General features: G+C 45.2%; 1 protein-coding gene across 1 annotated transcript in view; it reads right to left on the bottom strand.

Annotated features, from left to right (window-relative positions):
• The window catches only part of LOC147697200 (uncharacterized), an 80059-nt gene extending 57929 nt beyond the window's left edge, over positions 1–22130 (bottom strand). Inside the window, exons 1-2 of the mRNA XM_086933309.1 lie at positions 20611–22130; positions 14587–14712 (exon numbers count right to left, since the gene is read on the bottom strand). Coding sequence (XP_086789435.1) covers positions 14587–14712; positions 20611–22126 — 1642 coding nt within the window. The 5' untranslated portion in view covers positions 22127–22130. The remainder of the gene's footprint in view (positions 1–14586; positions 14713–20610) is intronic.
• Between the last annotated feature and the right edge of the window lie 109 nt (positions 22131–22239).

Raw genomic sequence — 22239 nt, 5'->3', positions numbered from 1 at the left:
TGTGGAGTGCCTGGGACCCACGTCTGAGCATCCCCAGCGCACTTATGGCGGCAATTGCAAACAAAACAGGTGATGGACCGAATGTGGATCAATGTCACACATTCAACCCAGTCCAAAGATCTGGACCCAAATCCATCGTTTTTTTGCACTCCACACCACCCTGGGTTAGACAATGGCGATATGCAAATCAGCTCTGACCCTGTGCCCCATAGGAACAGTCCAGTCCGAACTACAAAAGCCATGTCCTTCCCAGAACGGAATCAAGCATCCGAGGACCGGACCGGTTTCGAGGTAACACCTCTCATCAGCCCGGCTAGCTTGACTCCAGTGGTGTGGAGTGCCTGGGACCCACGTCTGAGCATCCCCAGCGCACTTATGGCGGCAATCGCAAACAAAACAGGTGATGGACCGAATGTGGATCAATGTCACACATTCAACCCAGTCCAAAGATCTGGGCCCAAATCCATCGTTTTTTTGCACTCCACACCACCCTGGGTTAGACAATGGCGATATGCAAATCAGCTCTGACCCTGTGCCCCATGGGAACAGTCCAGTCCGAACTACAAAAGCCATGTCCTTCCCAGAACGGAATCAAGCATCCGAGGACCGGACCGGTTTCGAGGTAACACCTCTCATCAGCCCGGCTAGCTTGACTCCAGTGGTGTGGAGTGCCTGGGACCCACGTCTGAGCATCCCCAGCGCACTTATGGCGGCAATTGCAAACAAAACAGGTGATGGACCGAATGTGGATCAATGTCACACATTCAACCCAGTCCAAAGATCTGGGCCCAAATCCATCGTTTTTTTGCACTCCACACCACCCTGGGTTAGACAATGGCGATATGCAAATCAGCTCTGACCCTGTGCCCCATGGGAACAGTCCAGTCCGAACTACAAAAGCCATGTCCTTCCCAGAACGGAATCAAGCATCCGAGGACCGGACCGGTTTCGAGGTAACACCTCTCATCAGCCCGGCTAGCTTGACTCCAGTGGTGTGGAGTGCCTGGGACCCACGTCTGAGCATCCCCTGCGCACTTATGGCGGCAATTGCAAACAAAACAGGTGATGGACCGAATGTGGATCAATGTCACACATTCAACCCAGTCCAAAGATCTGGGCCCAAATCCATCGTTTTTTTGCACTCCACACCACCCTGGGTTAGACAATGGCGATATGCAAATCAGCTCTGACCCTGTGCCCCATGGGAACAGTCCAGTCCGAACTACAAAAGCCATGTCCTTCCCAGAACGGAATCAAGCATCCGAGGACCGGACCGGTTTCGAGGTAACACCTCTCATCAGCCCGGCTAGCTTGACTCCAGTTGTGTGGAGTACCTGGGACCCACGTCTGAGCATCCCCAGCGCACTTATGGCGGCAATTGCAAACAAAACAGGTGATGGACCGAATGTGGATCAATGTCACACATTCAACCCAGTCCAAAGATCTGGGCCCAAATCCATCGTTTTTTTGCACTCCACACCACCCTGGGTTAGACAATGGCGACATGCAAATCATCTCTGACCCTGTGCCCCATGGGAACAGTCCAGTCCGAACTACAAAAGCCATGTCCTTCCCAGAACGGAATCAAGCATCCGAGGACCGGACCGGTTTCGAGGTAACACCTCTCATCAGCCCGGCTAGCTTGACTCCAGTGGTGTGGAGTGCCTGGGACCCACGTCTGAGCATCCCCAGCGCACTTATGGCGGCAATTGCAAACAAAACAGGTGATGGACCGAATGTTGATCAATGTCACACATTCAACCCAGTCCAAAGATCTGGGCCCAAATCCATAGTTTTTTTGCACTCCACACCACCCTGGGTTAGACAATGGCGATATGCAAATCAGCTCTGACCCTGTGCCCCATGGGAACAGTCCAGTCCGAACTACAAAAGCCATGTTAGACAATGGCGATATGCAAATCAGCTCTGACCCTGTGCCCCATGGGAACAGTCCAGTCCATTGTCTAACCCAGGGTGGTGTGGAGTGCAAAATAACGATGGATTTGTGCCCAGATCTTTGGACTGGGGTGAGTGTGTGACATTGATCCACATTCGGTCCATCACCTGTTGTGTTTGCATTTTCCGCCCTAAGTGCGCTGGGGATGCCCAGACGTGGGTCCCAGGCACTCCACACCACTGGAGTCAAGCTAGCCGGGCTGATGAGAGGTGTTACCTCGAAACCGGTCCGGTCCTCGGATGCTTGATTCCGTTCAGGGAAGGACATGGCTTTTGTAGTTCGGACAGGACTGTTCCCATGGGGCACAGGGTCAGAGCTGATTTGCATATCGCCATTGTTTAACCCAGGGTGGTGTGGAGTGCAAAATAACGATGGATTTGGGCCCAGATCTTTGGACTGGGGTGAGTGTGTGACATTGATCCACATTCGGTCCATCACCTGTTGTGTTTGCATTTTCCGCCCTAAGTGCGCTGGGGATGCCCAGACGTGGGTCCCAGGCACTCCACACCACTGGAGTCAAGCTAGCCGGGCTGATGAGAGGTGTTACCTCGAAACCGGTCTGGTCCTCGGATGCTTGATTCCGTTCTGGGAAGGACATGGCTTTTGTAGTTCGGACTGGACTGTTCCCATGGGGCACAGGGTCAGAGCTGATTTGCATATCGCCATTGTCTAACCCAGGGTGGTGTGGAGTGCAAAATAACGATGGATTTGGGCCCAGATCTTTGGACTGGGGTGAGTGTGTGACATTGATCCACATTCGGTCCATCACCTGTTGTGTTTGCATTTTCCGCCCTAAGTGCGCTGGGGATGCCCAGACGTGGGTCCCAGGCACACCACACCACTGGAGTCAAGCTAGCCGGGCTGATGAGAGGTGTTACCTCAAAACCGGTCCGGTCCTCGGATGCTTGATTCCGTTCTGGGAAGGACATGGCTTTTGTAGTTCGGACTGGACTGTTTTCATGGGGCACAGGGTCAGAGCTGATTTGCATATCGCCATTGTCTAACCCAGGGTGGTGTGCAGTGCAAAATAACGATGGATTTGGGCCCAGATCTTTGGACTGGGGTGAGTGTGTGACATTGATCCACATTCGGTCCATCACCTGTTGTGTTTGCATTTTCCGCCCTAAGTGCGCTGGGGATGCCCAGACGTGGGTCCCAGGCACTCCACACCACTGGAGTCAAGCTAGCCGGACTGATGAGAGGTGTTACCTCGAAACCGGTCCGGTCCTCGGATGCTTGATTCCGTTCTGGGAAGGACATGGCTTTTGTAGTTCGGACTGGACTGATCCCATGGGGCACAGGGTCAGAGCCGATTTGCATATCGCCATTGTCTAACCCAGGGTGGTGTGGAGTGCAAAATAATGATGGATTTGGGCCCAGGTCTTTGGACTGGGGTGAGTGTGTGACATTGATCCACATTCGGTCCATCACCTGTTGTGTTTGCATTTTCCGCCCTAAGTGCGCTGGGGATGCCCAGACGTGGGTCCCAGGCACTCCACACCACTGGAGTCAAGCTAGCCGGGCTGATGAGAGGTGTTACCTCGAAACCGGTCCGGTCCTTGGATGCTTGATTCCGTTCTGGGAAGGACATGGCTTTTGTAGTTCGGACTGGACTGTTCCCATGGGGCACAGGGTCAGAGCTGATTTGCATATCGCCATTGTCTAACCCAGGGTGGTGTGGAGTGCAAAATAACCATGGATTTGGGCCCAGATCTTTGGACTGGGGTGAGTGTGTGACATTGATCCACATTCGGTCCATCACCTGTTGTGTTTGCATTTTCCGCCCTAAGTGCGCTGGGGATGCCCAGACGTGGGTCCCAGGCACTCCACACCACTGGAGTCAAGCTAGCCGGGCTGATTAGAGGTGTTACCTCGAAACCGGTCCGGTCCTCGGATGCTTGATTCCGTTCTGGGAAGGACATGGCTTTTGTAGTTCTGACTGGACTGTTCCCATGGGGCACAGGGTCAGAGCTGATTTGCATATCGCCATTGTCTAATCCAGGGTGGTGTGGAGTGCAAAATAACGATGGATTTGGGCCCAGATCTTTGGACTGGGGTGAGTGTGTGACATTGATCCACATTCGGTCCATCACCTGTTGTGTTTGCATTTTCCGCCCTAAGTGCGCTGGGGATGCCCAGACGTGGGTCCCAGGCACTCCACACCACTGGAGTCAAGCTAGCCGGGCTGATGAGAGGTGTTACCTCGAAACCAGTCTGGTCCTCGGATGCTTGATTCCGTTCTGGGAAGGACATGGCTTTTGTAGTTCGGACTGGACTGTTCCCATGGGGCACAGGGTCAGAGCTGATTTGCATATCGCCATTGTCTAACCCAGGGTGCTGTGGAGTGCAAAATAACGATGGATTTGGGCCCAGATCTTTGGACTGGGGTGAGTGTGTGACATTGATCCACATTCGGTCCATCACCTGTTGTGTTTGCATTTTCCGCCCTAAGTGCGCTGGGGATGCCCAGACGTGGGTCCCAGGCACACCACACCACTGGAGTCAAGCTAGCCGGGCTGATGAGAGGTGTTACCTCAAAACCGGTCCGGTCCTCGGATGCTTGATTCCGTTCTGGGAAGGACATGGCTTTTGTAGTTCGGACTGGACTGTTCCCATGGGGCACAGGGTCAGAGCTGATTTGCATATCGCCATTGTCTAACCCAGGGTGGTGTGGAGTGCAAAATAACGATGGATTTGGGCCCAGATCTTTGGACTGGGGTGAGTGTGTGACATTGATCCACATTCGGTCCATCACCTGTTGTGTTTGCATTTTCCGCCCTAAGTGCGCTGGGGATGCCCAGACGTGGGTCCCAGGCACTCCACACCACTGGAGTCAAGCTAGCCGGGCTGATGAGAGGTGTTACCTCGAAACCGGTCCGGTCCTCGGATGCTTGATTCCGTTCTGGGAAGGACATGGCTTTTGTAGTTCGGACTGGACTGTTCCCATGGGGCACAGGGTCAGAGCTGATTTGCATATCGCCATTGTCTAACCCAGGGTAGTGTGGAGTGCAAAATAACGATGGATTTGGGCCCAGATCTTTGGACTGGGGTGAGTGTGTGACATTGATCCACATTCGGTCCATCACCTGTTGTGTTTGCGTTACGAACCCTGTAAACATCTCCTTGGACTGCAACTTCTGCTGTGTGAACCCTCTTATCGGGAGGGTATGTGAGTACTGTGTGTGACATCCCTAGGGGTTTTTTGGGGGCTCCACTCTTAGGGTGTTTGGACACCTCACTGGCCTGTGTTGCTCTGCATGTCGATACCTACCTTCTCCAGCTTGGTCAAGCAGCTTTGTTTGACGGGTGGACCCTGAGAGCGCAAGGGCTTCCGATCCTCCGTCAGATGCCACAGTGGGTGCATTTGCCCCTGGGTCCGCTGGTAGGCCCCAGTGCTTAATTTGTAAAAAAAGAAGTGCTAGGGCTCTAGTCAGGAGGCCTCAGCAGCTTGCACCGCCCATTGCCAGTGTTGCCAATGACAGTACGTACATATCTACTAACCAGCACACTGCTACAGCCTATTCAAGGCACCAAAAGTATAAAATTAGCTTGGGTGGCATGTATTAGTTTTTTTTACTATTATGTTATGTTCTGTTACAGCAATTTATTAAGCTCACATATCCCCTGAGGTATCTTGGCGGTGTCTACACCTGCGCACGAAGGAGAATTTTAATTAAAGAGCCAGGTTTTCAGCTCTTTTCTGAAAGAGGTATGGGTGGGCAGAGCTCTGATATGGGATGGCAGATTGTTCCGTAATTTAGTAGTACTGACCACAAAACATCTGCCTCCCCAACTGGCTTTGTAAAATCTAGAAGTGGTCATAAGGTTTGCCCCTAGTGATCGCAGCTGTCTCCCAGGAGTGTATATCTGAAAAGAGTGTTACATGGATTGGATGCAACACTTGGAATAAATTTGGTTTACTTTGGTCTGGAAATATTGTGGTAACAAGTCACAGAAAGCTTGTGAAGAGAAGCCAGAATGAGTGTATGGTGGGGGCACAAGTTTAGACACCACGTGAAACAATTGTTTGGTTGAATCCTTGGCAGTGTCTGTTTGCTGCATATAGTAAACACTCTTTTCCTTAATTAGGAGATGTTTATATTTTGCCAGAACCTGCTAGTAACTGATTTTCTCTTGGAGATCATAAGGTGACCGCCATCGTCTTTCCTGTCTCCTACATTGTTGCTTTACAAGCCTAGGAGCCTTTGAAAACCATGAAGCAGAGGGTGTTTCCTAGTTTTGGAGATCTTTGTGTATGGAACTAATTTAGAGAAAGTGGCCTGAAGCCAATCTGTGTAGCTTTATGGGGCCTGCTGTGCGTCAGGAGAAAACTCGGGCTGAGTATTAGTTAACTGTTGGGTAAGGAGGGAGCTGTTTATGTTTTTCCAGGACGAAGACTGCTTGGGAAGGCACAGCCTTATTTTTATGTACCATTCTAACAATTTTATCTCAACTATAATAGCGCAATGGTCAGATTAGGCTCTTTGATAGTAATCAGCTCATTATCAGTAAACCAGACATCTAATGCGTGTCCAGCTAAGTGTATAGGTATATAATGTTTGTGTGAGCCCTAAGGACACTAATGTATCTAGGAGAGTTGCTTTGTCCTTGTACGAAATATGATCTAGGTGGAAATTAAAATCACCTAGTAAGGTGAAGTTCCTTTCACAAGCACTGGCCTCTAGGAGGGACCCTATGTTGTAAAAAAAAACTGCCTCTAAGTCCAGTAGGATGATAGAGGAGCATGCATTCCAATGCTTGTTACTTAAAATAGTGTTGTACTAAACATAAAGGCTCACATACTAATGCAGGGACTACCCCCTCAGGTTCAAGGTGCCACAATATATCAACACAAGCCCGTGTATCTTCTCTTAGGTCTGTCATGTCTGTGGACCGAGAAGCCGGCATACTAAATTAATAAACAGCTGCTGTTCTGCTGATCTCGAAATTATACAAACAGCGCCTCCTTGTAGCAGCTGTCATAAGTGATGGTGTCGACAATTAAGTGCTGGTGCTGACCATTAAGTGCCAGTGCTGAAAACCGGAAACCCAGGCTCAAATTAGGCACTGGTAGGCCCTCATCTGTGGAAAGGGTTCATGAGCTTTTAGGGGCCATTAGGGAAGTCAAGGCTATGTTGGACCCTAAGCTGGATGCTTTAAAAATTGAAATGAGACTGTTTAGGGCCGACCAGGCCACGTTGAGAGCTAGGGTGGAATCCAATGAATCTGTGTTGACTGCCCTTTGCCCCTAGATGGTGGACATGCAATCCCAACTGAAGGCCCGACAGCAGAGGTGGCAGTGTTTTGCAGACTAGTGAATGATTTAGAGGGTCTCTCAAGGTGCAACAATATCCGCATAGTGGGGCTCTCAGAGGGAGCAGAGAGTCCCAACATGGACCTTTTTCTTGAAGACTGGCTGATTTATACTGTGCTTGATGCAAAGATATTTACTTTCTTCTCAGTGGAGTGCACCCACAGGTACCCCGGTAGACCACCTACCCCAGGGGCCTCGCCTTGTCCGGTGGTGGCACGCTCATCAACAGGGCTGAACTGGCTGTAGAGGGCACTGGGTGTTTCCTCGGTGGGAAGCCATGGTGGGGGCCGGTTTTGGACCCCTCAGGGGCCATTTTTGTTACCGGGAGCCAGCAATATCGGCAAACAGCTCGGCCGTACCCCCGTACCTCCCAGGGGGGCGGGCCGAGCAGTTTACCAGGGCAGATTTCGGTTCCCAGTCCGGCCCTGCTCTTCAATTATCGGGACCGCAACCACATCCTGTAGGTTGTGCGCACAAAGAGCCCCTGGCAGGAAGAGAACAGCCCAGTGAATATCTATCCAAACTATATACCCAATCTGCAGTCCCAGGAGGGATTTTTTTATGTCAGTCTTGCGACAGCAAATAGGACTCCACTACACCCTTATGTTCCCAGCCAAGCTGCGAGTCCTGGATTCAGGAACTACATGTTTCTTTGCATCGCAGACTGGGGCCTTGGAATGGCTAGAGTCTAAGGGGGTCCCACCACCACCGCAACACATAGAGAATATTGGTGGGCAGCACCAGTGGTGGCGCTGTCGACAGTGACCCAGGGGCAGGCAGACCTTAGAAGGAGCAGGCTGTGAGGGGGAGGGCTCTGGAGATTGCTGAACTGTAGTCTCACTATAGCCACATGACGGTCCCACTCATTCAGTCTGTGTCCTCGCTGGAGGGGGAGAAGGCGCACACCTTGGTTGACATTCCTCCTGTACTGCGGGCGAGCCCTGCCCTCATCTCGATGACTGCGGACCAAGTGATTTGAATTGGAATCCTATATACTTTGTTGTGGTTTTGTTCATTGGTTTGCTGTCCCTCCCTGTGGGTGAGGGTGTCACATGACTTTTGTATGGTGGGCAAACCAGGCCCTCACAATCTTGCCACTGCTGGATATTCCATCCCCGATCTTGGTGTTCTGCCTAGTTTTTTAAGTCTTGTTATTGGTTTGGGGCTTGTGTTTGCTTTGACTTGAGGTGGGAAGTTGGCGTTTTTGTTACCATGTTTGCCCTTTTTTGTTTGTTTGTCTGTGTACAATCGCTAATGTGTCACCGGGGAGGGGAAGGAGAGTGTGCAACTAAAAGGGGGTTGAAGGGCGGGCAAATGTCTCACGCATGAGTTCCCACGTTGCTGATTTCCCCAACACCTATAACTTTTCATCCCAGAATGTGCGGGGGATGGGGACACCCAAACATCTCCATCAGGTATACTCTTATCTGAAGCACACACACATTTACATAGCATACCTCTGGGATACACTTATGACACATGTGGAGGTGGCTTGCTTGCAAAGCCAATGGAGGTGACAAGTTGTGGGTATTGTCCATTTGGCATATGCTCTGGGAATATTGATTTGGGTGGCACCTGTGGTGCCACTTCAGATCATGTGCCAAAGGGCCTACCCTGAGGTGTGTCATGTGGTGGTTGAAGGGAAGTTGGATGGCGCGCCTATTGCTCTCGTAGCTCTCTATGCAACCAACCCTGGTCAGTTCAATTTCCTGGATAACCTCACTCCAGTGATGATCCATGATTTCCATTCACCGAGCATATGGGGTGGGGATTTCAATTGTGTGCATGACACTCATATGGATAGGTCCAATCCTCTGCTCCACAGCACACAAGCGGCCCAGACCACGCACTCCTTTGAAGATTGGTTGACACATAGTAGGCTCAGAGACATTTGGCTCTCCCTGAATTCTCTCATGCCGGAATATTCCCACTTCTTCCAGGGCCATATGCTTCATGTCTGCTCAATAGTTGGGTCGCACGTTGTGAATGAATGAATGAATGAATGCGGGATTTCTATAGCGCATGGCTGCCCGGGAGCGTCCCAGCGCTGAGATTGCATTAACAAATGAGGGTGGAAGCAGAGGAGGAAAGGGGAAGGGTTATTGCGGGAAAAGGTGGGTCTTGAGTAGCTTCCGGAATTTCATGTGGTTAGGTTCGGCACGTAGCTGGGTTGGCAGGGCGTTCCATAAAGTTGCGGCTGTAACCGAAAAGCGACGCCCTCCAGTGCGGGCTTTTTTGACTCTGTGGACGGTAGCCAGGTTACCTTGGGCGGAATGCAGGGACCTGTTGGGTTTATATGGAAAGAGCATGGTCTTCAGCATCGGGGGTCCTTGATTTTGCATGGCTCTATGTGTAGTACATAAAGCCTTGAATTTGACCCTTTCACGGATTGGCAGCCAATGAAGTGCCTTTAGGGCAGGTTTGGCTGATGCTCTGCGGGAGGTACCTGTCAGAATCCTTGCAGCAGCATTTTGTGTTCTCTGAAGAACATTGATAGTGGATTCTGGGGCAGCCAAGAAGAGGGCGTTGCTATAGTCTAATCTTGATAAGATTAGACCTTGGGTGAGCATTTTTTGTGATTGTGCGGGGAGTAGTGGGAGAATCTTCCTAGTTGAACGGAGTAAGCCCACACTGGTACCAGCTGTTTTTTTTGCCTGCGTTTTCAAAGAAAGGTCTTGTTCCAGCCAGAAGCCTAGACTTTTAAGTTCAGTCTTGGGTTGCGGGAGGGGTCCTAGGCATGATGGCCACATAGCGGTGGGGAGGGATGACATTTGATGTCCCGGCAGCATGAGCTCGGTTTTAGAGCCTTTAAGTTTAAGCCTTGAGTTAGGCATCCAGGCATGGATTCCTTCTAGGCAGTCATGGAGGTTTTTGAGTTTGTCACCTTCTAGTGAAAATGACACAACCATTTGGGTGTCATCAGCGTATGTGACGGCTTTTATCCCAAAGGGAGTGACCACATCCTCCAGGGGGGCCATGTATGTGTTAAAGAGTGTAGGGCTCAATGAAGAGCCCTGGGGAACCCCACACTGGAGGGGGAAAAGATCCGATCGCACATTCCCTTCACAGACCTGAAATGTTCTGTCCCTAAGGAAGGAGGAGAGCCAACAAAGTGTCCCTCACTCCCAAGATAAATAGTCGCTGGATCAGGATCTTATGGTCCACCGTGTCAAATGCAGCGCTTAGATTGTTACGTTGTCAGACCATAATCCCCTCTTGGTACTTTACAGTGGGGTAGGCGACAGACTCCAATCCCCATGTGGAGACTTCCAACCAAGGCACTCCGGAGAACCAGTTTTATGAGACCATGGGCACACATGTTCTCCAGTACTTTGCGTTTAATGAGGGTATTGTGACCGCCGGGGGGCGGAGTGGGCCGCTTTTAAGGTGGTAACATGAGGCCTCTTTATTAAGGCTGAATATATTGTGAAATTCACCTTACATGCGTAGTTGACGGCCACAGAGGCAGCAATCTGTGCAGCAGAGATTTGGGCAGGGGACAGTGTGGTATAGTTGGAAGAACTTACTTCTCTCAGTCCGTATTATAGGGCTCTGGCAGACAGACTTGAGAAGCTGGACTATACAGACTATGTTGCCAAATAGCATGCAGAGGGCAACAAAGCGGGGTGTGTCCTGGCATGGTTGTAGCACTCTGAGGGTGATAAGACGTTACTGACCACCATTAGGGCATCTGACATACTCACTGCACAGTTGGACATCAACTGCAGGTTGACCTTACCCTCCTCCATTGATGGCTGAGACATACAAAACCATGGTGTTTTCTTGCGAGGTACACACAGGCGATCCTCATTCCACAGACATTATGGGTTTTCCGCATGTTTGAGACTTGTTGCCATGTTTTTGCTCCTCTTTCTGTACACTCAACTTCTTATAGGAATCCTACACAGTCATTACCATGTACACATCACCCTCTGAACTGTTTGGGGACTGGGTTGGTTCTGGTCCGTGGCCTTTCTCGATGGGTACCTTTTATGTATGCGGGACGTGAGTCATGGATTTTCTTTATGTTCTTTTCGGGGGTTGGTACCCTGTGGTCCCAGGACATGTTATTTGTACTGATTGTTTACTTCTGGTGCCCTTGAATGTCCATACTATGCTCAACATGTTGAAAGATACAATAAAGAGCTGCTTTGAAACAAATAAATGTATGTATTCTTATCACTATACTCACCATCTAAATTGTGCACAACGAACAAGGGGGCATATTTACGAGGAAGTGGCGGGCGTGACGTTAGCCTCCTTGGCTTAATGCCATGCTCCGTCACTTCGGAAATGCAGGGCTGCACCATATATATAAGGATACGATGCAGCCGTGCGTTTCCCCCTGCTCTAGATCTAATTTAGCCACCTAGCTCCAACACAGGCAGCCTTGCACCATAGGGCAAGGGTGCCTGCACTGCAGGGGAAGATTGTTTATGTGCAGGAAGGTGTCACTTCCTGCACATAAACAATCTGAAATGGGTTTTGTAACTTCTATGTGTGCTGTATAATGCAGCACACATAGAAGTTGCAAAATGTAATTTCATTTTTTTAATGATTGTTTATGTGCAGGAAGGGACACCTTCCTGCACATAAACAATCAATGGCTTTTTGCTATTTCTATGTGTGCTGCACAACGCAGCACACATGGAAAGAGTAAAAACTAGGAGAAATTAAACATTTCTCCTCGTTGCGCCAGGGTAAGACCAGGTTTTCACTGGTCTTAATTATGGCGCTGCCCCATATTTACGCCACGCTTGTAAATATGGGGCAGCGTCAAAATCAATGGGTTTTGCAGCAGAGCACCCACCACAACACCCATGGCCTGCCCCTTTCATGCTGATTATAGTGTGAAAGGGGGCCTTATTTACAAGGCAGTGTTAAGCTTGAGCTAAAAATGGCAGCAATTAACTCAGCTACCCTAAAGAACACTCAAGATGAAAGTCCTAATCCATTTGATCTATCTTTGCCCCAAAAAAACTCTCACTGGTCTACCTTCAAACGTTATGATCCCAGAGACATCACGAAAACCTTACCTGTACCTTCTAACTGCCTACCCCACATCCACCATATTATCTCCCCTCTCCGGACCAAAATCATCAATGCCTCACTAGCTCAAGGCCACATCCCAGATTGCCTTGAAATTGGTTAAGTCACCCCTATCTTAAAAAAACAACAGCAAACCCCTCCGACCCTAATACCTTCTAACCTATAACCAAGATTTCCATGCTAGCCAAAGTCCTGGAAAAATGTGTTCAGCAACAACTGAACCAACATATCGCGGATTTCAAACTACTGAACGACTGCCAATCGGGTTTCAGACCCGGCCATAGCACAGAAACAGCGATTCTGCATATAGTAGACGACTCCCACCTCGCTCTTGACCGCAATGAAATCTGTCTACAAGTACTGCTCGACCTCTCTTCAGCCTTCAATATGGACAATCATGAATTCTAAGAAGACTGGAAAATAGAATGAGTTTTTCTGGCACAGACTTCAATGGTTCAAATCTTTTCTGGAAAACAGAACGCAATCATTCATAGTGAATATAAACCTCTCTGACGCTTCACCCAACCTACTAGGAGTACCAAAAGGTTCAACCCTTTCCCCAGCACTATTCAACCTTAATGTCGAACCACTAACTGAACTACTACAGCAGGCGAATATCTCCTTCCACATGTACGCGGTGTCACTCAGTTTTACATCAAGATCACTTCCATTGAAGAGAAAAAGACGATGAATCAAGCTCTCGAAAAGGCAGTCCACTGGTTAACGACCAACTTCCCCAAGCTAAACTCGCAAAAAAATGATTTTCTCTTAATCTTTCCCCTAAAAACTCTCTGGAGATAAAGGAATGGACCAAGATGATCTCTGCTCTAAATTGCGCTCTGATTCTGGTGGACTCAACCAAATTGCTTGGAATTACACTGGATAAAAACCTTAACATGCAAACACACACCAACCTATTGGCTAAAAATGCACGCTTTAACCTCAGCAATCTCAAAAAAATTAACCCATTCATCAAGAACCCTGATCTCAAAACTGCAGTTCAGGCTTTAGTCATATCAAGGTTGGAGTACCGCTGTACTACCCTTGCGGGACTGCCCAAAAACTCTACAGCCCCTCTAAGGGCCTGTCTCAATGCAACAGCAAGACTCCTAACAGGATCTAGGAAATTTGACCACATATCACCACACTTGAAAGCGCTCAACTGGCTGCCCTACGAAGCTGGAAGCCACCTAAAAATGGCCTGCAACACCCACAAAGCTCTTCACCACAACACCCCCCAGTACCTATCCCAGAAACTCACTTTATCTGGAGGAAACAGACACTCCAGGAGCTCCGACAACCCACTCCTGAAACCCCCTCATTTTAGTAACAAAAAAACCTCCGACAGATCTTTCTCCGGAGCGGCATCAAGAATATGGAACTCACTACCCCCATGCATCAGAAACATCTCCTCTCCACCACTATTCAAAAGGGAAGCTAAATCATTCTAATGAGCAAATTCCTCCCTTAGCTCCGCACCTGCCTCATCGCATGAGGCCCTACTAGCACATCATCTATTTCACTGACTTGCAAGCCACTGGTCCAGTCTACTACTTTAAACTTCTCTCTACACTCCCCTTAATGACACCTTCCCCTCTATGACTTACTCGTACTCAAACTTGTTCCCACTGCTCCGAACAAATCATCTCTAGTACCGTCTCTGTTACTTGCTGAAAGTTGTTAAAAATGCTTATGATATTATCCCTGCTTTGTTTTGCAATTGTTTTTACACTTACTCGGCTTTTTTTGTAAAGCGCTCTGATACCCCAATCTGGGTCATGTTCTCGCTATAGAAAACTCTAAAAATAAAATAAATAAATAAATAAGCCATGTTAAGTGGCTTAACGCTGCCTTGTAAATAAGGCAAAGCCCCTATCGCCACCACAACGTCAGAAAAAGTGACGTTGTGGCGGCGACAGGGGCTTGTAAATATGCCCCAAGTTTTCATCTTCTATGCTACTAAAATGCAAGCAGTTTACAATAGTTGTCCACATCAAACCAGAACACCGTATCCAAAATATCATGTGATCGAAATATCGAGTCAAAAATACTGTTTACAAAAATATTGCCACATTGGACCTAGCAATAGAAAATCTACACTCAATGGGATAATTTAAAAAAAAAGATATTTAGGACACAATATTACAATATTGAAAGAAGATATTTTTGCTACCGATATTCTTTGGTACAACAACATCACAATATTTAAAAGCAAACTACGGTAGTTCATAAAATACTATTGCAGAATTAATGTACCCTGCTTTACCTCTGCAAGTTCTTTCATCGCCCAGAAGCTGGAATCCTTCTCGACAGCTGCACTCTATTCCTTTCTGTTCAGTCGGGCTGCAGAGCTGAGAACAGCCACCATTGTTGATGGAACATGGGGCAAATTCTGCACTAAACACAAAAGACCCATCAGCTTTGTTTCACTTGCAGGCTGTTTATGTTTACATTTGTGAAGAGCGTTGCATAATATCTGAAAGGATGAAAGAAGAGCAATCACTCAGGACCTTCGGGTGCTTGTCAGTTGCATCGTTTATAGGTGTTTTCATTTACCATTCAAGTACTGTGGGTGGTTTCTTTCACGGAGTGTGGCTCTGGTATGTCAGAGATGTCATGAATTACTGGCTTGTTGCTGGTTTCAGAAGTTGGTGGCACCGACTCAAGTCAGTAACTTGGCTGGAGTTAGAGTTCACTTGTCCAGGGATGGGAGGCGGTGTGATTGCTGCTTGTGTAGTCCCTTTTTGTGCAGCGTGCCTTTCTGATTATCTTATATTTTGTAGCTGTGGCTGTGTTGTGGGACAACCATTCCAGGAATCTGGCAGTGATGGAGTCAATTGTTGTGGTTTGGATGTGCCCTCCCTGGTATCTTTGGTTTCCTGTACGGGAAACATTGTTTACAACGCAGGGATTACATTGCGATACTATCACATTGCGGTTTTCACAACGCAAGTCGGTACAATGACTTGCGCTAGATGGCGCTATAGTCCAAGGAATAGTATAATTTACTATCCAACACCTTCCCTACTGTAAGTAGACTGGAGTTGGAATAGTAAGTTATACTACTCCTAAGGCCAGCGCCCTCTAACGCAAGTCGTTGTATCGACTTGCGTTGTAAAAACAGCGATGTAATGTACCGCGATGTAAATGTATGCGTTGTAACTTCATACATCCTCCTGTACTGATATGGAGAGTTTGAATTGCATTGACTTTGTTGTCGTCTTAACACAAGTGCTTTCCCTTGATTTAGCATAGGGCCACAGCTAAAGTGCTAGGATCTGAAGTGTATATGGTTGTTTTTATGTGGAGGACTGGCGCAATGTAGTGCAAGGGCTGGTATGGTGATTAGCAGCGGCCATTAGTTCTAGGTCATTATTTGTTGTCTAGGTGGGGATCACATTGAGGTACCAAACCGACATATGTGGTGGTGGGTTTGAGCATGCTGTTCGGAAAATATTTTGAGGAACTGGTTTGCAAATGTCTCATGGATCCATGACCTTTTCTCATCTGATTTTTACATTTGTCGAGGACCATATTTTGAACTTGAGCTTCTATTTGGCCTGTATTTGGCAAACGTCATCTTTGGTATTGCCGGATGGTCTTTGATGCGGGGATTACATTGCGGTGTTATTACATTGGGGTCTTCACAACACAAGTTGTTACAACGACTTGCGCTAGATGGCGCCATAGGACAAGGAATAGTATAATTTACTATCCAACACCTTCCCTACTGTACGTAGACTGGAGTTGGAATAGTAAGTTATACTACTCCTAAGTCCAGCGCCATTCAATACAAGTCGTTGTAACGACTTGCGTTGTAAAGACCGCAATGTAATGTACCGCGATGTAAGGATGCTTTGTAACGTCATACATCCTCTTGTACTGATATGGAGAGTTCGAATGGCATTGACTTTGTTGTCGTCTTATCACAAGTGCTTTCCCTTGATTTAGCATAGGGCCACAGCTAAAGTGCTAGGATCTGAAGTGTATATGGTTGTTTTTATGTGGAGGACTGGCGCAATGTAGTGCAGGGGCTGGTATGGTGATTAGCAGCGGCCATTAGTTCTAGGTCATTATTTGTTGTCTAGGTGGGGATCACATTGAGGTACCAAACCGACATATGTGGTGGTGGGTTTGAGCATGCTGTTCGGAATATATTTTGAGGAACTGGTTTGCAAATGTCTCATGGAGCCATGATCTTTTCCCATCTGATTTTTACATTTGTCGAGGACTAGATTTTGAACTTGAGCTTCTATTTGGCCTGTATTTGGCAAACATTATCTTTGGTATTGCCGGATGGTCTTTGATGCTAACATTAAACTTGCTTCATCAGACCAAGGGAAAAATTAGGATCCTACAAGGAGTTGAAATCCCTTAATTAGTTTGCTATCCTCACTCAATGTTTGAGTGGCAGCCTAGACAAAGGAATGGCTTCAATAGCTAAATTGAACATTGGGACAACATTTATGGTGCCAGGGTAGCTGACAAATGAAAATCACCCAACAGTTCCAGTGTTGGTGTTATGCTGTAATGCAAGCAGGCTCAGCAGCTATCTGGCTTGGATCTGCACAAATACATCTGTGATGCTAAGCTCAAACATAGCCCAGTCCACTGGATGTTGACAAATGGCGTTAATGGGTCAGACTGACCACATACTTTGAAAACCTAAGCATTTATCTGACCATCTCCATATAGTCGTGTGTTCTTTCACTGATTTTTACCAACTTTTTTTTTTCAGGAGGCAGGCAGGATTCTGCCCGCTTACTTTATACTTGCAGAAAATTGCAATGGTAATGGTACAACTTGGTTTGTAAATATATAAAATTATAGATGGGTAATAGTGAATAATAGAGATGTTTTTCATCTAGAGGTTATGAGAGACATCAACCAACAATGAGAATGAAGATCAAGTTGTCTATGATAACACTCCAAACCGGTATACAGTCAAAATATCGAGTTAAAAATATAGAATTGCAGTAATATCGAATAAAAAATATAGAATGGACAAAATATCGAATTGACAGAATATAGTCAACAAAAATATCGAATGGAATTGCAGTAATGTCGAATTCAAAATATAGAATGGACAAAATATCGAATGGACAGAATATAGTCAACAAAGATATCGAATTTGAGATAAGTAAGTTAATATTGATTTTTTAATAATATCGAATTTTTAAAGTGTTTTTTATGTTAGTATATGTGTGAAAAGTGTATATTTATTTTATAACTTATTTTAAGTAATTAATTGTATGGTATTTAGTTTTTGCGTAATATAATTCTGTAGCGGGTTGTGGGTTTATAGGGGACTAGGGTGGAAAGTAATTTAATTCTAATTAATTAAATATTTTAATTTATTTTTTGGTATTTATTTTGGATTAATTGGTAATTAATTTTGTAATTGGTAATTAATTAAAAAATAATTGGTAACTCATTTTTATTAATTGATTAATTGATAATTATGTTAATTTTGTTAATTTATTTTCTGTAGTGGGTTGTGGGTTTATAGCGGAATAGGGTGGGAAGTAATTTAATGCTAATTAATTAAATGTTTTTATTTATTTATTGGTATTTATCTTGAATTATGTGTTAATGAATTTTTAATTGGTAATTAATTTAATTATAATTGGTAATTCATTTTTATTAATTGATTAATTGATAATTATGTTAATTTTATTATTTTATTTTCTGTTGCGGATTGTGGGTTTATAGGGGAATAGGGTGGGAAGTAATTTAATTGTAATTAAAATGTATTTATTGGGATTTATTTTGAATACATTTTTAATTATTTTTTAATTGTTAATTAATTAATTGTTAATTGTTAATTAATTTGTATTAATAGGTAATCATTTTTAATAATTCATTTTAATTTGTATTTTTAATTGATTAATTATTATATTATATTAAATTGGTAATTATGTTTAATTAATTTGTAATTGGTATTAATATTTAATATATTTTTATTCATAAATGAAGTATTTACTTTCCCTACTGTTGCACTCACTGGAGCGGGAATAGTAATTTTTACTCCTACGCTATCCAACGCTTTCCCTACTGTTGCACTCTCTGGAGTGGGAATAGTAATTTTTACCCCTACACTACCCAACGCTTTCTCTACTGTTACACTCACTGGAGTGGGAATAGTAATTTTTACTCCTACGCTATCCAATGCTTTCCCTTCTGTTGCATTCACTGGAGTGGGAATAGTAATTTTTACTCCTACACTATCCAACGCTTTCCCTACTGTTGCACTCTCTGGAGTGGGAATAGTAATTTTTACCCTCCCGCTATCCAACTCTTTCCCTACTGTTGCACGCACTGGAGTGGGAATAGTAATTGTTACCCCTACGCTATCCAACGCTTTCCCTACTGTTGCACTCACTGGAGTGGGAATAGTAATTTTTACCCCTACGCTATACAATGCTTTCCCTACTGTTGCACTCACTGGAGTGGGAATAGTAATTTTTACCCCTACGCTGTCCAACGCTTTCCCTATTGTTGCACTCACTGGAGTGGGAATAGTAATTTCTACCCTTACGCTATCCAACGCTTTCCCTATAGTTGCACTCACTGGAGTGGGAATAGTAAGTTTTACCCCTACGCTATCCAACGCTTTCTCTACTATTGCACTCACTGGAGTGGTAATAGTAAATTTTACCCTCCCGCTATCCTACGGTAAAAATATTGTATATTTGTTATTAATATTATGTTCATATATATATATATGTATTAAAAAATTCAATTGTATGTTTTTTTAACTTACATTAATTATTTATTAATTTTAAGGTTAAGTATTTTAAGTATGTTTAAGTTAATTATATTTATTATTTCATTAATTTTCAATTACTTTAAAGACATTAAAAAAAAATCGATATTTTGACTAACTATATTTTTTACGATATTTTTGATTCGATATTTTTGTACTTACCTGTTTGGAGATAGGGATTCGATATTTTTGCATTCTATATTTTTTCTCGATATTTTGGTAAATCTATATTTGTGTCATCGATATTATGTCAGTGATCCCTCAAAACCCACATGAAGAAAAAACTCTCCGATTTACTTTTTACCGATCTATTGTTTTATGTTATGCACAGCCCCTCTAAATCTTCTGCCACTGCTTTTAACTGCTACACAGAAGCAGATGAGTAATAAGGGCGCCATCCATAACATGGCCTCTCCATCCTGTCCAAAATGTTACAAAAAGAAAATACCTAGTCACCTACCATTTTGTGCCCTCCTATCTCCTTTGCTTCCAAAGCTGTGCTAGAGTTAATGCTGCTAGAAAGCCCTGTCAGAGCAGCCTGGAATGCCTTTATGATGTAGCATCAGTGGGAAACAACTTTTGTTACCCACTGATGTGATGTTATAGCAGTGAACAGCCAGAATTAGGATCTGGTGTTTAAGATAGTGGCTCTCAGTTAGTGCCATACATAACATATAGAATTGTAGACGAGTAACAGTGAATTGCGAGGATGTTTGTCACAGTGGGGTTCTGAGTGACATCAAATACACAACAAGAGCGAAGTATGAGTTGTCTATGATGTCACTCATACCCCGAGGTGAAAAACATCCTCGTAATGCATTAATTATGGCCCCCAAAAAACGTGTCTTGCTTTCATCTGCTATGCAGTGGCAGAGGAGAAATGGGGAAGCTATACATAACATTTCCTCTGCTATGTATCACTGTCTCAAAGGTTTAAATAAAAGCTCTGTAGCTTGTTTCCGGTCCAGGGAAGGCATGACTTGGTAGTTCGGGCTGGACTGTTCCCATGAGGCACAGAGTCAGACTGATTTGCATATGGCCATGTCTGAGCTGGGGTGGCAGAGTGGGCTAAAGAACAGTGATGGATTAAACCCAGATCAGTTGACTGGGGGTGAGTGCTTGTATTGTCAACGCTCCATCCGTCATTTCCTTTGGCTTTTCTGAAATAAAAGCCTACCTGTCATCCCTGACCAACCCCACCACCGTAACTGCCTTCCTCCCCCCTCCTGCAGCTGTGCTTTCTGTCAAAGCAGACAACAGAGCTGTGCTGACAGGGCTCTCAAGTAGGCCTGTCAGCCAAACCAGGAAGGACTTTATGACACCACAACAGTGGGTAACCTGTTTTGTTATACATTGCTGCTACGTCATAGCAGTGAGTTATGAGCTTCAGAAAGTGAAATAGACAATAGAGACTCTCTATGAGAGCCATACATAACACATCGATTCAATTATAAAAGTCAATGAAGCACTTCATGTACAGGTGTAAGTAATGCAAATCAAAAATAGATGAGCACATATACTAACCTAAACAAACGGGTGTGACTCCACTCCACGTACCATTGCTCAAGCAGAAACTGTAGATATCACCATGGGTCATAGTGTATCCTGGATAACAGGTATACTGAATGTAGTATCGGAACTGATGAGGTTTAGGATTAAATATAGTTCGGAAATGAAATGTCCCGTGGACTGGAACTGGAGGGTACATGCAAAAAGATCTCCTGTTTGGGGACATTTGTGATTCTCCTCCGCTGAGTGCCAAAATTCTACTACTGGGTAGAACTGTTGAATTTCCTATTTTTCCAATCTTTTCATTTTGCTTTGTTGATGATGAAATTGATTCATGAGCCACTGGAGATTGTGGTAAACTGCTAAAGTGATTATAAAATCTAGTGGTATGATTTGTTTCTTTCTCTGACTGCCCATTAATGGTCAATTTAGAGTCAAGTTGTGATTGTGGCATCGGTGATTCATAAGTTTTAGTTGCAACCAATTTACTGGCATAACTTGGGTGATAATAGCCACTGTTCAACTGATTCCCAATGATGCCATTTTGGTTATACATCACTGTTGAACTTGTGGTTGTGATGGATACTTTCTCCTTTATTCTAGAATCAATGTTTCGTTTGGTACTCCCCGTTTCCGGTGTTGATCGAACAGTCTGTGAATCATTCATGACTTTTGCCTGGAAAGTGGTAGTTCTAGAGTTATCCTTCAGAACTGATTGAAGGCCAGTACTATCAGTAAACCCTGAAGAATGTACCTGTAAAATCGAAGAAGTTGTTGGAGGTAAAAAGGGCATGCCTGAGATTGTTAACAATGATGATGTTGACAATTTCAAAGTTTTAGACTTCCCTGGTCTGGTAAAAGATTCAGGTATGGTGCTGAAAAACAGTGCGAGGGAGGTCAAACTAGAATGTCTACTGATTGACTGATGTTTTAGATAGTCAGAATCAGAGTCAAATGATGTTGCTAAAGTCACTTTCTTTTCTGGTGTGATGGATGTTGATAATGGTAAGATATTTAAAAAATTCAGTATTGTATCTTGCTTCACACTTGAAGGCAGAGCTGTTGCTGGTATAGTAGCTGATCCTGTGGAAGGGAATGATGTACTTGGTGAGAGGTCAGTCATTGCTTTTGTTTGCCCCTGTGGTGTTTGTACAGTGACTTTCAAGGGTGTTAAAACTGTTGTTTTTGCACTTGGGGAATCAGTCACCAGTGACTGATCCTCAGCATTCTTCTCAAACTCTTGTGCACGTTCTTTGCTTAACTCTTGACCTCTAGCCACACCTGACAATTCATGTGTGATGGGGTAGCCACTGTCCTTGTGTAAAGGAACAATATAGTTGTCTTTTTCAGCAAAAGTGCCATGGTTTTGAGAAGACAATAGATCCAGTTTAAATGCATTCTTGGCCACTGTCTTTCCTTGAAGAAAGACGAGGATATCTTCTCGTAGCATGTTTAAGGGTGAAGGTCTGTTCATCTGTCGACTTGATTTGACTGGCTCTGGACCATTTTTCTCCATTACTGTACTCATCATGTCAAACTCTGGAAAAGTAGGACAATGTCACACAATTACTAAAGTCACTATTTTTGCTTGTGATCAACTTTGGTGTTGGACCTAATACAAATTTGCAGTACACAATTGGCAGA

This window comes from Lissotriton vulgaris, chromosome 8, assembly GCF_964263255.1.
Source record: "Lissotriton vulgaris chromosome 8, aLisVul1.2, whole genome shotgun sequence".
Classification (NCBI taxonomy): Eukaryota; Metazoa; Chordata; class Amphibia; order Caudata; family Salamandridae; genus Lissotriton; species Lissotriton vulgaris.
The sequence above is the reverse complement of the archived record's forward strand: the minus strand, read 5'-3'. Positions and strand labels throughout refer to the sequence as shown.